This window comes from Symphalangus syndactylus, chromosome 1 (genome assembly GCF_028878055.3).
Source record: "Symphalangus syndactylus isolate Jambi chromosome 1, NHGRI_mSymSyn1-v2.1_pri, whole genome shotgun sequence".
NCBI classification, from domain to species: Eukaryota; Metazoa; Chordata; class Mammalia; order Primates; family Hylobatidae; genus Symphalangus; species Symphalangus syndactylus.
The window spans coordinates 58,616,304-58,633,343 of NC_072423.2; the positions used below are offsets into that span (position 1 = coordinate 58,616,304).

A 17,040-nucleotide genomic window follows, 5' to 3' on the forward strand; every position below is an offset into this window, starting at 1 on the left:
TATTAAGAATGATGCCTCACACCTGCTATTTTCATGTCTACAGCTATTAGAATATTGGCAGATAGTGAACAAACCAGAAAAGCCATAGAAGTAAAATGTAATGAGTAGGCAAGAAGAAAGCCTGCATTTTAGAAAGCTCTTGCATTTGCATGGCTGTTTTTAAATGCTATTTCGGAGACGTTAAGAAATTGGTTCTTCTGATCTTATGGTCAAAAAAGAACCAAACAAAACAATTGAATGCTAGAAGCCAAGGGGATGTTCTTCAAGAATAATAAATGCATAGCTATAATGGAAAAGCCTGTTAAAGTGAACATCCCTTCCTTTTAGCCATCCAGTAAAGAGATTTACTTCTTTGCCTCCCACCTAAGCACTCTTGATTTGTAAGTGAACCTAAATGTTGACCTTACATAGAAAGATGTGCTAAAGTGCCAGTTGCCAATAATTATGCAGATGCGTGAGTAGAATGGAATGGGAATGGAAACTCTCAGAAGGAACATAGTGATCAAAAGCACCAACTCGAGTCCACTGTCTGTGTTAGAGTCCCAGCTCTGCTCCTGATATCTGTGCGATTGTGGCCAGCTGTTTAACGACTGTAAATTCTAGGTTTCTCATGCAGAAAGGGGCTGATAACAGTATGTTAGTCATAGTGTTGTGAGAAGTAAATGAGCTTCAAACACATTAAAGGACTTTGAACTGTGCATATACCCCTTAGCATAAATGTTACATCAGGGGAAGGTTTCATGTGGCTAGTGAAATCACTCTAAATATTGCAATCTTAACTTTCTGGCTTTTTTTTCTGTCTTGTTTAAAATACTAGAGAAAGGAATGTTGAATTGGGGATTTAGAGAGAAAAAAAAGATGTGAAGATTTTAAAAGGTGGTCTAGGGTAGGAAACTGGTGCAGTTTCTGCTGATAATGAGCATCACCTCTTGATCATTCTTAGACTACCAATTATGAGCCTAAGAGATCTTAATGCTCTTGTTTTTCCTGTTATTACTGCACAGTAATGCTTATTTGCACCTCTATTAGCAGGTGAACAAGGGAAATTAAGAGTGAATGTTCAGTCTAGTCATTTGACTCCTGGTAACATTTCTAGTGACAGCAGGATTCAGTGAACTTTGGAAGTTAATATTTACATGAAGGGTTATTTGTGCATTGCATTTATCTAGAGTGTTTTTCTTAAATTTGGGGGTTTTACAGACCAATAAAATACCCAGAAATATTCCAGAAGACAGCAGAGTTTTAGTTTGCTAAGAGGAAAAGAAAAATCTCTTCCACCTACCAACAGTATTATTTTTAAAAGGTGTGTTTGCAATTATGTATACATGTTTGTACTGCAAAATGTGTACTTCAAATTATGAAAGGTACTTTTAAATCAAATAAGTTTAGCTGTATTTAAAAATTACATTTTCTGATTTTTGGTTTGTTTTCTTCAATTCATCATAGACTGATGAAAGCTTTCCTGGGTGAGGAGTGATCTTTGTACTAATGTTTGAGAGTATACATTTAGACCATCATGTTCTCACTTGACTTTATATTATTTAGTATTTCTAGTCAACAATGCTATTCTTAAGAATAATCAAGTTTTTAGATGTACCTAAATAAATAAATCTGTGCAGTAATCATGTGCACTGTTTTGTGAACATAAATCTTTTAAGTACTCAAGATTTATAATTAGGTTAAATTGGGATAAATATTTTGATAAGTGACCATGCTAATGCATGTTTTCCAGAAACTTGAGAGGAACCTTATTATGTAGTGAATGAAGAAACTAATTTTTTGGAAATGGAGTTGGTAGAGGAATAAACTACAGAATGCAAGCATTCTTATTTCCTGCAAAAATATGGCTTCCCTTTTATTTTCCAGCCAATCGACTTTGAAACAAATAGGATGTTTGTCCTTACTGTTGCTGCAGAAAATCAAGTGCCATTAGCCAAGGGAATTCAGCACCCACCTCAGTCAACTGCAACCGTGTCTGTTACAGTTATTGATGTAAATGAAAACCCTTATTTTGCCCCCAATCCTAAGATCATTCGCCAAGAAGAAGGGCTTCATGCCGGTACCATGTTGACAACATTCACTGCTCAGGACCCAGATCGATATATGCAGCAAAATATTAGGTATGAAATGCTGTTTGTAGTGTTTTTGTAGCTTACTTATGTTCTATGCTGTGCATAAAATTTATCAGATTCACTATTTTAGTGAGAAATTTTCATTGCAATCAAAACTACTTATTAAAAGATAATTTAAAATTTTTTGAATTTTCTTCTCAGTAAGTCAATGACTATATTAGATATAAATAGATATCTGTATCCATATTAAAATGGATTTACTATTTGAAGAAAAAGCTGTTCTTGTTTCCCTGTATCTGCCATTTTTACTTAAAAATACTTTAAAATTATTTAGCCTGTGCCTTTATGCCAAACATCACAAAAAGTTTCCACAGGGAACTTTCAGAGGCTTATAACATTTATCTCTCCTCCATGCATCATGAAGGAAAGAAAGCTTATGCCCAAACCAGGATCTAAGAGTTAATTATTTTCATCCCTTACCTGTACAGTAGTTACTGGACTTATAAAACCTATCATCTGTAAAGATTTCCAAACTCAGCAAAATCTAATTTATCCTTCCTGATGAGGGAGTGGATGGTTGGCAGAGCACACCCCATGCGACTGTTCTCCAAAGCTGGTGATGATCATTTTTAAAATGAACTTATATTTCATTAAACTTCTTACAGAACTGCTGCTAAAAGATAACTTTCTATTGTTATCTTTTATTAAATGTTAAATGTTCTCCATTTCTCTATTCACTGAAATCAAGATAACTATTAATAAATAGCCAGATAATAGATGTATTGAAATCCTACAACTTTTACCTCTCCAAACATAGCATACCTTTTCCAATCCAACTGGTTATCTAATCTTTAAAAGTTAATCCCCACTCCAAATTTTGAAAAGGAATGTAAGCTGATAAATCTGCCAGTTCAGACTCAAGACTGTAAGACTTTCTTTGCAAAGGTATAGATCTGAGGCTTGGCCCAGTGTGAAAGATTCAAGTGGGAATGGGATTATGGTGGTCTCTCCAGTGTGGCTTCATGTTGGCCATGATAAAGTGTTAAAATGTTTTAGGAATGTTCTGTGATGCAGTATTCAATTTCTATTATAATTTCTCTTAACTCCTATACATTGAGACTACTGCTTATCTAGAAAATATATTCAAGCTATTTTACCTGAACCATTGATATCTGTTGAAGTGGAAAAGCACCTAAAATGATACCTTTCCAATCTGCTTTAACCCACATTAGGGAGACTGTGCTCCTAGTCTTGTCCCTCAGACACTTGTAGAATGTTCCCTACATGCCTGACCAAACACAACCTTTATGTGCCTCCCAATACCACTGTCACAAAAATACTTTTTCCTATTAAAGCTGTATTTCCAGCCATCATCTACAGAAATGCAAGTTAATGAGCCAGTTGCATTTGGAACTAAACTTGTAAAATATGCTTTTTTTAAAGTTTCATAAAAAGAAATTAAACTTACTTCACTTTCATTTTGTAGATACACTAAATTATCTGATCCTGCCAATTGGCTAAAAATAGATCCTGTGAATGGACAAATAACTACAATTGCTGTTTTGGACCGAGAATCACCAAATGTGAAAAACAATGTATATAATGCTACTTTCCTTGCTTCTGATAATGGTATGTTCGCTGTTTTTTCTTGTATGTTGATGAAAGACAGTAGATCCTCATCATGCATGCTCAGGAATTAAAGTTTTCTACAAAACTCAATTGCCTGGAAAACTGACTTTTATAATTTTGAGGTCCAGCTTTTCTTTATCATTTCACACGGGTGTTCTGGAACATCCTTCACTGTCTTTGCAATGACGGTTCTTGATGTCCATCCACCGTTCATGTAGACATACCTTTGTTATCTTATTGTCCTGTCACATGTTGATGCCTTAAGTCCATCCTCAGTGGCTGTAGACACTGGGTTTTTTGAGTGGCTCTTTTTATATCTTCTAGTCACTCTGCTTGCTGCCTTTCATATATGCATCTCTATCAGTCTTCCTTTTTATAATTCTCTGCCTCTGTCTGCCATGGGCTAGGAAACTTAATTTTGTGCATAAATTGAGATAAGTGAGTAGTGAGCTTCAGGGTATGGGTTTTAGAATACATATGTAACACCTTCTTTTCTTCCTTTCTGAGTCTCTGCTGGTTTCTAATTGGTTAAGATTAATAGATAAGGACTTTTTTCAGATATGTAATATAAAGGGGACTTTCGTAAACCTGATGAGGGGCTTATTTTGCTTTGTTAGCTCTCAGTATGATGTGTGTTTCAGACTTCAAGCTCTGGAGTTCCACAGGACCCCCAGGTGCAGACTCCGGCTTTCCCACTTTGAATCTGTGGGATTGGCATGAGGTTTTAAATATATCTTTCCTTTTTTTTGTTAAATAGAGATACGTATCAGCACCTAACTTAGTGTTTTAACTAAGATATAATGACTTCTACGTATATATGAAGCATTTGAAACAGTGGCTGACACGAACTAACCACTCAACTAAGTATTCCTATTGTGTATTAATGGTTTCAAAACTGAACCACAACTATATTTTAAAATATTTTCAGTATTAAACTATGAATATGAATGTTGGTACTTAATAAAAATAGCAGGCTTCAATTTGGTGGTTGAAGTTGGTGTTTGCAATTTTCAAATTGTAAAATATTTTGCATTACTAAAATAATACATATCAATACTTTAAGAATAATGTCAATGAACCTTTCTAAATCTGTGTACTAAGATTTAATGAGATTACTATCTGTAGAAAATCTATGTAGTGACCAACCAAAGAAATATTTCTTATCCTTTTTAATATGGGACCTCTTGTTTAAATATTTAGTGTTGGAACTTTGTAGGAATAGCTTTTGCCATTGTACATCAAAGCATATCATTAGTACCTGTTTTATGCTTTTTTGCCATAGACCGTGGCTTTCTGCTACAGTGGAACTGAAAGTAATGCATCTTGAATCATTATGTTAAGATCTAAAGAGCCGGCCGGGCGCGGTGGCTCAAGCCTGTAATCCCAGCACTTTGGGAGGCCGAGGCGGGTGGATCACAAGGTCAGGAGATTGAGACCATCCTGGCTAACAGGGTGAAACCCCGTCTCTACTAAAAAAAATACAAAAAATTAGCCGGGTGCGGTGGCGGGTGCCTGTAGTCCCAGCTACTCGGGAGGCTGAGGCAGGAGAATGGCGTGAACCCGGGAGGCAGAGCTTGCAGTGAGCTGAGATCGTGCCACTGCACTCCAGCCTGGGGGAGAGAGCAAGACTCCGTCTCAAAAAAAAAAAAAAAAAAAAAAAGATCTAAAGAGCCATAAAATTGTATGTGTATACGTATGTATGTATATTGGTTGTGAGTTACAACCAGATCTCTCATTCACCAAGAAGGATTGTTTTCTAATTGAAAGGGCTTTTCATAAGAGAGAGAAGTGACCTGTTAAATGTGTGTAGCTGTGACGCTTTGCAATTGCACTTTAAGTCACAAGGCTAGACTTGGAGTCCCAGCTCTGTTCCTTAATGATTAGACAAGCTCTTATACTCTATATGCCTTAGTTTCATTATTGATAAATTGTTTCACTACCTACATATTCTGTATAGTTGTTATAAAAGTATAGTAATATTAAATGTGATAATAAATTTCAAAGTCCCTCAAACTGTTGAGTATCATAGTGGTCATGGTGGTATTGGAATATTGTAACAGCCACTATACCCTTCTAATTCAACTCTCCCTGCTCTTAGAACCATCATATTCCCCATAGAAGTTGGTAAACATTCCTCCTTATTCCCTCCCCAGGATTGTGTATGTATGTGCATCTTCCTAGTTGCATGACCTTTGGCAGGTCTCTTAAATCTCTGGTCTTCAGTGTACAGCATTATTTATAAAATATTCATAAACATATTATATATTTGTGTGTGTGTGTGGATATTTATAATATAGCAGAAGCAAATCACCAGACTAAATTATCACACGAAGTGGTGGAGACAACATTTTATTATAGTGGAATGAGAATGGGTTTGAGATCAGGCCGACCAATCTTTAGTAACAACTCCACCACTTACAAGAGTGTGTGGCCATGAGCAGTTTACAGACTCAGGTTTATCTGTTTAAACCTGTGTCATAGGATTACAATGAAAGAATGTACATAGAGCAGCCTAATATGGTCTCAAGCAGGTAGTTGGTTGGTTAGTAAATATCATTTCTCTTCTGCATGATGTTCCTTCCTGAGTTGAGGTCTGTGGTTCTGTATCACTTGTCTGTAGACTGTTTCATTAAGTCAAAGCTGTGTTAAAGCGTTAAAAGCATTCGTATGTTCTTCCATGCATATGGTCTTGGTTCTCCATAAAAAGAGTAGGGTCCACAGGATCACGAGCCCTGTGTTTGCATCTCCAACATTCCTCACAGTGCCTGGAGGAGCATGGTCTGTGCAAGCCCTGAATAATGGGCAGGAGGGGCAGGGAAGGTATGGGATTCCATAGCAGGGGCATTCTTCGTCACCTTGCTCAGCTCCTGCAGAGCAGCAGTAGCAGCTCAGGGTCATTCTAGCAGGGAAGCAAGAAGGGGCTTTGTTCTGGAAACGGTCTGCCCAGATGCCATAGCAACTATATTTTTCCAAGGTTACACAGTTAAAAGGGCCAGAAGGTTAGAAGCTTTGAGAATTTCACCATAATTGAGGCTCATTGGTGAGAACTGTTCAGCATCATTTGTGATTTTTCTCTCTTTTCAGGAATTCCTCCTATGAGTGGAACAGGAACGCTGCAGATCTATTTACTTGATATTAATGACAATGCCCCTCAAGTGTTACCACAAGAGGCAGAGACTTGTGAAACTCCAGACCCCAATTCAATTAATATTACAGCACTTGATTATGACATTGATCCGAATGCTGGACCATTTGCTTTTGATCTTCCTTTATCTCCAGTGACTATTAAGAGAAATTGGACCATCACTCGGCTTAATGGTAAGAACAGGTTAATTATTTGAATATATGTGCAGTTGAGAGATTTTGAAGCCTGCCAAGAAAAGTTAATTTTTATGTGCTTCGTAATCTTCTCATTATACATATTTTAAAAGCTACTTAAAGTTTAAGTAAGATGTTAAAGGCCTTTACAGCCAAAAAGGTATTTAGAATGCAACATAGTTGTAATCCGCTTTATGTGTACTATTAGATAGTAAATACATTCTGAACAATGCTATGTGTTTTTTTATCGCTTTAAGTATTACCTATCAAACTATATTTTTCCTTTTTTGTATAGGTGATTTTGCTCAGCTTAATTTAAAGATAAAATTTCTTGAAGCTGGTATCTATGAAGTTCCCATCATAATCACAGATTCGGGCAATCCTCCCAAATCAAATATTTCCATCCTGCGCGTGAAGGTTTGCCAGTGTGACTCCAACGGGGACTGCACAGATGTGGACAGGATTGTGGGTGCGGGGCTTGGCACCGGTGCCATCATTGCCATCCTGCTGTGCATCATCATCCTGCTTAGTGAGTACTTTTATTGTCTTTTAGATGTCAGTTCTCTTGGCTTCTAGGATGTTCAGCAAAGTCATGTGTTGCTATTGCCTGGCAAAGTAGTCTAACAACCCTTTGACCTTTCAGCATTTCCTCGCCAATCATATATGGGTCGACCAAGTCCACTTTAGAATGAAAAAACCCCAGAGCATTGTTTCAAGCACTTGAGGTTTGCAACAAGCCGCCTCAGCGTGCCTCTTCCTTGCCCTCTTACCCTTTCTCATGCTTATTGCTTAGGGAGCTGTAGTAAACGCTTTTCATAGAAAAATATTAAACAATCCCAAGTTTGAGCACTTTTCTTATGATGTGAGTATGAATTTATGGCACGTAGTTGATGATTTAGGAAAGTAAGTATATTGCTTTCCTTCACCTTCCTTCATATAAAGCACAGTCAGCAACGTGCTCCAGTCATGCGTGGATCAAGGTATTTGTTTCTGAAGGGCTGTGTAAAAGAGAGAGATTGTACTTCACATACAGCACGTTTGATAATAGAAATGATTACACAGCTCAATAAATTGTCTGTCTTTAGAGTAAGTGTAGATTAAGGAATTGCTTCTTTTTAAGGTACTTTGCAATCTTTGGTTCAATGGAATGCAAAAAATTAACCACTGGAAAGTACTTTAGGAACCACTTCTAAGCATGCAGGTTAAAAGAATAAATTGCCTGGGCCCTGTGTTTTATTGTGAATAGCAGCAGGACTTAGTTTATTGTGTGATCATGCTATGCACCAATCACTTTCTTGAAAATGTTGGCCATTTCTTTTATGTTTTCTCCATTTACAAGTGTTCTGGTAATTGAGAATTCTATCCCTTTATTCTAAGCAATTACTATAGAAGTCTAAGCATTTTTTACTTCCTGTGTGGAGACTACTTTGGCTGTAATTTGAAACCTGCATGCTATACTAATAATCCACTTGCTAGATTTAGCCCTGGAACAATAGCAAATGAGATCATGTTATCTGGCTTTAAAAGGAGGATATTTACTTTTATGGCCAATAATAAAAATGTGCTCCAATAGGAGTCATTAAATCTTTTGCTTCAGGATGTAAACTGATACCCCCAGATTTTAGATAGAATTTGTTCCTAGATGTGCACCTAGGGATATGTCTCCATTTCAACTGAAATGTGGCATAGATGCCAATCTTATCAAGAAAGACTTAGGCATGATGGATTATGGCAATGAAGAAGTAACTGACGTTTTGAAGGCAACTGAATTGGTGCTGATTTTAACATGAACTCACTGGAAAATTTATGGTTCTAGACCTGGCGCAAAGTATAAAACATGAAAGTCTAATGTTATTTCAGTGTTCCAAGGAATCCCCTAGCTTTCTTAGCTGAAACATGCACCGGCCTCTGGGAGTCAAAACCTCAAGATCTGATTCCTGACTTAGTTCCAATTTACTACCCAGGTCATCTGGGCAAGCTTTGTCCTCCTGGATATGTGTTTTTTTCTGTGAATTTCGGAGTGTAATGATGACTGACCAACCTAAATAACACAGCGAGTAACAACTTACTGCTGTTTTGTGTCTCTAGAATTTAAAAGGCCATATTAAGGGCAACTATCCTCTAGCAAGCCAAAGGGAAGATAGAAAAAGTTACTGTCCCCATATGTGGATGGTAAAACTGAGAACAAGGATGATCACTTCTCAAGTGAGTTTGCAGAGGGCATCAGGGATGGGAGCCCAGGCCTTCATACTCTAAACCCAGTGCTTCAGCCTGCTTTGTCTTGTCTCTCTTAATATGAGGCCAGAAATAGATAGTAGAGCGAAAGATGCATTTCAAGCCTTCAGCCCATATAAGTATAAATTATTAGTACTGAATACTGTGACTAGATAGGCCAGGCTTTAAAAATGACAATATTATATATTTTTACTATTTTTCTACCTAGTCCTTGTGCTGATGTTTGTGGTATGGATGAAACGCCGGGATAAAGAACGCCAGGCCAAACAACTTTTAATTGATCCAGAAGATGATGTAAGAGATAATATTTTAAAATATGACGAAGAAGGTGGAGGAGAAGAAGACCAGGTGAGCAGTGCTTTAAATCTTTAAAAAGAAATTTTATGATCGTTTAAATTTAATAGTGGGAAGTGTTAATACATCAGTAAGAAAATGGTATCAGGTTTCCCTCCTGTTATCAGTCATTTGGTGAATTGTTTCCTATGTACGTTGAATATTTCTCCAATTTTTTTTCAAAGTACCAAATGTCACTGTGTTTATTTTGTAAACAAAAAAAAAGCATTAACCTTGTTTCAAAGGCTTTAAACCCAATTCTAGTTATATCTGTGTAATGATAAGTATACTTTTCTTTACAGTTTCTCTTCACTGGATATCCAAAATATATTAAAAGCATCTTCTACTTTGGGATCTAGATAATTATATGTATGGTAGAAAAACCACTAAGACTATTTATTCCACAAGTATTTACCAAGGAAATCCAATATTTCAGGCACTATTTTAATCCCTGAAGATACCTCCATGGGCAGAGTTAACAAATATCTACCCTTAAGAGTCTTACATTCTTGTGAAATATTTGAAGTTAGAGTCAACATCTAGTCCATCTTTGTATTTATAGTGTCTGTCATAGTTCCTGGCTCGAAGTGGTTATTCAATAGATGTCAGAATCCCCTTCTGGCCATTAAATAATGTGAACCTATATCACTATGTGCATATGGGACTGCATACCTCTTCAAGGATGAGAATGACCATAAATGGAAAACAAAAATCTCCATCTGCTCTGAAGCAACATTTTCAATGTTATCATAGCCAACATCTGTAAGCTCTGTACTATATGTCAGGCATTCTGTTAAGTACATTAGGTGCTACTCTCTCTTAAATCCTTGAAACTTGTGATATTAGTACTGTGAACATCTCCACTTTTGTGGTATAAAACCAAGTTAAGGGTGGTTAGATTCTACAAAATCATGCACTTAGGAAGTAATAGATGCAGAGTTTGCATTCAGGTTTCTCTGAATTCATAGCCTAAACTAACTATTCTGGTACAGTTTCTCTTGAAATTATATGGGCGATATTAATGTAATCCATGAGAAATCACTATGACAGGTAATTCTTAGATACATTGATAGTCATCTAATTTCTACTGGCTAATGCAAATGTAGGGGATAACAGTCTGAAAGAGAACCCAGGGTTCTTTGGTTTTGCATCAGTATCAGTAAGTTAAAATGTACTCTCTTAAGTGTATATGCAGATATTATTGATAAGGCTGCTAATTGAATAGAAGCAAATTTTCATGAACATATTTTTCCCTTGCTTCACTCCTTTGAGGAAGTGATATATCACTTTTCATTTTACAAAGCGCATTCACATCCATTATTATATAATCTTTGTGGCAGCCCCTTAGAGTTTTCCATTTTACATTTGAAGAAAGTTGCATGATTTACTTTCAGAGTTTGTAACCCACAGAGCCAGGACTCAAGGCCTTACGTTCTGATTCCAGGTTCCATGCTTGGTTTACAAAACCCCAGCTCACTCATTTAGAAGGGATGCATATTTAAAGTATGTTGAAAACTTGACTCATGTGTAAAGCTCTTTTGAATACTGGCTAATTAAAGTGACTCTATAAATATAACTTAGGGTGTTTTGCTTATAAATGTCTTTGAATATTAAAATTCATGTTTGGCTTAATTCTTTAATTAATCTATCCTTTCACTTTCCTAGGCTATTTTCAAGATCAACAAACATATATTGATCACATTCTCTCATAAATCATCTACTTCCAGTATTTTACTTTTTGTGTAATTGTGCATACTTTACAAAGGCATAAACCTAAAACCCAGCTCAATTAGGCTTCAGTAAAAGTAGTAATAACTGTAAGACCACCTGTAGTAACTGGATGCTGCCCAAAATTGGAGGCTCAGAGGCGAGAACCAAGAAAAATCTCATATAGGGACTGGACCGTGGGGTATGTAATGTCACCTGATCTGAATCTTTCTCTCCTTTCCCCACCAGTCCCTTCAATAAATTGTTTAATATGGCCTTATTGTTATAGTTATATTAGGAAAGACTTATTTATTGACTTTATCCACTTAGATTGATGCTTGAGATTAAGTGGTAAAACTCACCTATTGTAAGATTTGTTAAAGTAATTATCACAAATCTACAACTTCCTCTTTACCTAATCTCTGAAGCTTGTTGGGTTTGGGGTTTTTTTTTTTTTTTTTTGGCCCCAGCCAAACTCTTGGACATAAATGTGTTGCTTCATATCTACTTCCCCACAAGTCCAAAGATTTTTCTGGAATTTTATCTGTATTGTACTCTGGGGCTAATTTTTTCAATTTGGTACCAGTCTTCCTGTGGTGTCTTTTTGTAGCCTCTGGATTCTTTGATAGCATATTAGTCTAGATCAAGAGCTTCCGTGATTTCTCCATCTCCACGCAGTTCTCATTCTAGACACTTGTGACAAAATTATATAATGGGTTTTTTATGCATCTAATTTTTAACCTCATAACAGAATAAAATATGTGATGTAGGAGTGCCGCACCAACGCTCTTTCTCCTCTGTCTCTAAACCGGTTCGTGAAATCCATTCACTTATCCTCATTTCCAAGGCCTCTACCTTCACTTACCTCTATCCTACAACAGATTCCTAAACGGTGTCTTGTCTGTGCTGTAACATCCCAGTCCACCTTTTGGAACTTCTTCCTTAGCGTGACAGCTCTTCAGCACTGCACCCAACCTTTGGTTTACCCCCTCATACACTAGGTAAAGGCCCATGAGAAAGAATCAGTGGTGGGTGCAGACTCCCTGAGGATGTGAATTCATCCAGCCTGTTGACTCACGGTGACTTAAGTTTCCTTCAAAGTTTGGGTGATTTATCCTTATGTTTTTTAAAGGCAGAGTTCTATCTTCTTCCTCTCACTCTTCCTTCAGGGATAAAAGCAGCTGTGGGTCTTCTCCTAGCAAGGGCTTGTCTGATTCTATATTTTCATTCAGTTAGGCTTTATTTTGTTCTCTGCTATAAAGCTTTGATTGGGAAGTTAGCCGGTTTGTTCTTGGCATTAGAGTTTGAATAATGGGCTCATGACTTTATCCCAACCAGAAGCAGATGCTTTCTATAGGGTTAAGAGTGTAACTACCACTCACACCAACAAAGAACATTTCCAGCATCCTAGAAGCTTCCTTTGTACCCACAAACAGGTGGTTTGCCCTCTATCCAGAGTAACTACTCTTTTTTATTTCTGTCACCATAGATTAGCATCCCGTTTTTGACTTTCATATAAATGGATATCAAACAGTTGGCACTCTGTGCATCTGGCTTCTATTACTCAACATTGTACCTGTGAGATTCGTGTGTAGAAGTAGTTTTTTTTTGTCACTGCTGAATAGTATTCTGTTGGAAGAACTAACTACATTTTATGTATCCATCCTACTTCACTTGGGCACTTGAGGTTTTCCAGTTGGGTTGTTATGAATAAAACTGTTATGAACATTTGCGTGCATATGTTCTGGTGCATTTTCTGGTGTGTGCACAGGAGTTGAATGTCTGAGCCACGGGGTATGCATATGTGCAGCTCGATTACAGTCCTGTACGTTTTCCAGAGTGATCACACAATTGACACCTCCCTTCCCCACTGTGGGACATGAAAGTTCCAATTGCTCCACATCCTCTTCCTCACTTATAACTTGGATTTTTTTCAGTCGTTTAAAATTTAGGCCACATTGATGATGTATGTCTCATTATTTAACTGGGATATTCCTGCCTACAGTTTTACCATTTTGATATGTTATTTCATGAAGTTTGTTTAGCCTGTTTGTCTACTTTTCTATTGGGTTGTCTGTCTTTTTCTTACTGACTTGTAGGAGGTCCTTATAGATTATAGATATGTGTTCCTTGTTAGATAAATATATTGTAAATATATTCTCTCATTCTATAGTTTTTTTATTCTCTTAATGGGTCTTTAGGTGAACAGAAGTTTTTTTATTATTTTTTATGTTGTCCAGTTTATCATTTTTTCCATTATGGTTAGTGCTCATGTTTCTATTTAAAAACTTTGAGTGGGGCACAGTGGTTCATACCTATAATCCCAGGACTTTGGGAGGCTAAAGCAGGAGGATGACTTAAGCCTAGGAGTTCAAGATCAGCCTGGGCAACATAGTAAGACCACATCTCTTAAAAAAAAAATTTGTTAATTAGCCAGGCATGGTAGCTCATACCTGTAGTCCCAGCTACTTGGGAGGCTGAGGTAGGAGGACTGCTTGAGTCTGGGAGGTCAAGGCTGCAGTGAGCTGTGATTACGTCACTGCACTCCAGAGCCTGGGCCACAGAGACCCTGACTCAGAAAAATAATAATAATGAGAAAATGAAACGTCTACCCCAAGGTAATGAATCCCCCCCCAACTACATATATTATTTTCTTGAAGCTATATTGTTTTACCTATCATATTAAGTCCATAATTTATCTGTAATTGATTTTTCATTTGGTTAAGACATGGGTCAGGACTTCTTCATGTTCTTTATGAATATCCAGCACCCTTTGGTAAAAAGATGATATTTACCACTGCATTGCAGTGCTACATTGCCATAAAGCAGGTGATATGTGTGTGCGGCTTTGTGGGTTAGCTTCCTGCTGTTCTATGCGGTACTACCTGTTCTGTCTGTTCTTGAGTCAATCCCATGTTGTTTTAATTACTGTAGTTTTCTAGTGTCTTGAAACCAGTAGGGTAAGTTTTCTGACTATATTCTGCAAAGTTTGTTTGTTTGTTTTTAGATTTTCGGTGGATTCTGTTTTACTTTTTCTTTAAGAAAAATAAACCATTTATCTTATTTTTTAAGTGTACTTACTACAAGTACTCCACTTTCTAAATAGATGTTCTTACTTTAAATCGTAAAATCATGGTCAGTTCCTGAGAAGTTCAGTGGTATGAAATACACTGGATTCTATTTTCCATAATTTACATGTGGCTGCCTGTTAGAAATTCAGTTTCTTTGTAGTGTGAAGTAAGAATTTTTGGCAATGGAATCTAATTCATAATTTTTATTATTTTTTTGAAGATACTCCCTACAATAATAGGCCTTGGAAATGGGACTGGTGCCATGCTGCATTCTGGACAAGTTTTCATCGATCTTTATTATCCATTGCTGTTTTTTTATGGAGCCTGTGTGTGACCTTCAGGTGTGAATGGCTGGTGATGACGAGGTGCTGGTCTGGTCTGCTTCATGTCTTAGCTGGACAGTCCTAAAGAATAATTTTTGCTGTTTCTGAATAGTATTCCATTGTAAACTGAACCACATGTTGTTTATCGAGCTTTAAAAGTTGTGTAGATCTCACAGATCAGTTTAAGTATTTGCTGGATGCTAGGTAGTGACTGTGTTTACAGCAAGGCAGGTCTGTACAGCAGTCTCCAGAAAATTAGCCTGAAACTGGCTCAGCTAAGATTCCTATTCTTCCTGCCAAGACAAAGTGTCCATACCAGCAGCTAACTGATTACAAAGAAAACAAAGCAAAATAGTCTTTTACAAGGGTAGTTCTTAGTACCTGTCTTTGATTAGAGTCTCTGTCTGTATAAGTTCTATGTCAAGGTACAGGTTGCTAATTTCTTTAACAAAATAACTAAGAGGGGCCTAAGGGGGTAAAATGGGAAAAAGAAAAAAAAAAAAAACAACTACTCCGATATCTTTTTTTCTTACCTTGTGTAAAACAGAGATTTATTAGAGTTTGTAGATCTTCTGCTGTGGCTTGGATTGTCAGGAGGCTAGGTTGGGCCCATGTTTGAAACTAGCATTAGATGTGTTCTGTTGAGAGTGTTATCTCCACACAGGGCTGTTAGCGGTTGAACAGACACTTTTAGTATCAGATCTAGTCTCTTTTCAGAGAGTGAAGTTCTTTCTTTACCTGCTTCACTGATATAGTCAGCAGGGCTTTTTTGCTGGTTAGTAAGGCATGTTTAATTACCCTCATTAGTAAATGTCCTTCAGTGCCCTTTTGGCCAGTGGGATTTGTTGCAGATACTGTATCGCTTTCAATGATCTTTGTATCAAGTTCCTTCCATATCAGCATCACTAATAAAATCAGGGTGAATGTACAATATAGCCGATATCTCACTTTCCCTGGGACCATCCCCTTTCAGCCCCAGGATAGGAAAGAGAAATTGTTAGCCTTCTGCTTTTTAAGGCTTAGACTTAATTATAAACATTTATCAGTGTGTATAAATGGTGCTCAGTCACTGGTGCTCACTTTAAACCTCTCCCTACATCACCTGACACAATGCAGTTTCATTCTCTATACTAATAGCAAAAGCTGTTATTTGGTGTACCCTATGTGTTAGGCACTGTACTAAGTACATTATTTCGTTATTGAAATATACATTAGTTCATTTGTCCTTCACAATAGTCCAGTAAAATAGGCATATATTGTTAGAAAGTAGCAAAGTGAAGATTAAATCTTTGTCTGCCTCAGTGCAAAGAAAATGGTGTCTATCATATCTTATACCATCCTTGACAAAGCTCATGTTCAACCAGGCAACTAAAATACTGCCTTTTGGAATGCCACGTGAATTTGTCAGAAGGCTCTCCCATCCTTGAAGCAGAACTGGAACATCCAGCAGCTTCCTGTGCTTTCAGAATTTGACTTGAAACATTAACCATTCCCAAGGCCTTGGGCTGCTGTGGGAACTCATAATCTATGAAAAGAGGTGCTGCTATTCATCTTGGCTGCGGTCACAAATGATAATTGATAGAAACTGGAACCCTTCAGACCATGAGTTCTGGTTCAAGGAGCAATGCCAGCGTCAAGGTGATAGAGGCAGGAGGCAGAGAAACTCTAGGCAGACAGGGACGGGTCCTTGTCAAAGCCCCACCTTAAAGCTGAAACGCCTGCAACCTATGGCCCAGAGTGAGAACTTCTGTCCCTGTTTGCCTGCTCTCTCACAATTGGTTCCTTCTGAATAATGTCTTTTTACCAATCAAATGTTACCTTTTCCAAAACTACCTATGGCCTGCCCTGCCCCCCATTCTGTCCCTATAAGGACCCCAGACTCAGCTGGTAGAAGAGAGAAGCAGCTGCATGTCAGAGAAAGGCATTTGATTGCAGAGGAGAGGGGCAGAGAGGTGACTTGACTTCAGGGGAGAGCGACCTGCCCTTCCCATCCCCTTTCCAGCTCCCCTCTCTGCTGAGAGCTGCTTTCATCGCTCAATAAAATTCTCCACATTCACCATCCTTTTGTTTGTCCACATGACCTCATTCTTCTTGGGTACCAGACAAGAATTCAAGACCCACCAAGTGTGGGTACCCAAAAGGCTGTCACACGGACCCTTTGCCCACACTGGCAGGGGGCAGCCACCCGATGTGACAAGGCAAATGGCCCACTGAGCTGATAACACACTGCTGTCTGCGGACAGCAGAGCTAAGAGAGCATTGTAACATGCCCTCTGGGGCCTTGGGGTGGTAGGCACCCCACCTAGACGCCACCACAGGGCCTGCACGGAGTTTGCTCCTGCCAGTGCCAAA

The 17,040-nt window shown here is 37.8% G+C and overlaps 1 protein-coding gene across 3 annotated transcripts in view; it reads left to right on the forward strand.

Moving 5' to 3' along the window:
• CDH2 (cadherin 2) overlaps positions 1 to 17,040 on the forward strand; it is a 253,945-nt gene that overhangs the window by 185,046 nt on the left and 51,859 nt on the right. For all 3 annotated transcript variants that reach the window (XM_055235439.2, XM_055235441.2, XM_055235440.2), the window contains 5 exons: positions 1,867 to 2,120; positions 3,559 to 3,701; positions 6,786 to 7,019; positions 7,315 to 7,548; positions 9,463 to 9,602. In XM_055235439.2, the coding sequence (XP_055091414.1) occupies positions 1,867 to 2,120; positions 3,559 to 3,701; positions 6,786 to 7,019; positions 7,315 to 7,548; positions 9,463 to 9,602 (1,005 nt within the window). The remainder of the gene's footprint in view (positions 1 to 1,866; positions 2,121 to 3,558; positions 3,702 to 6,785; positions 7,020 to 7,314; positions 7,549 to 9,462; positions 9,603 to 17,040) is intronic.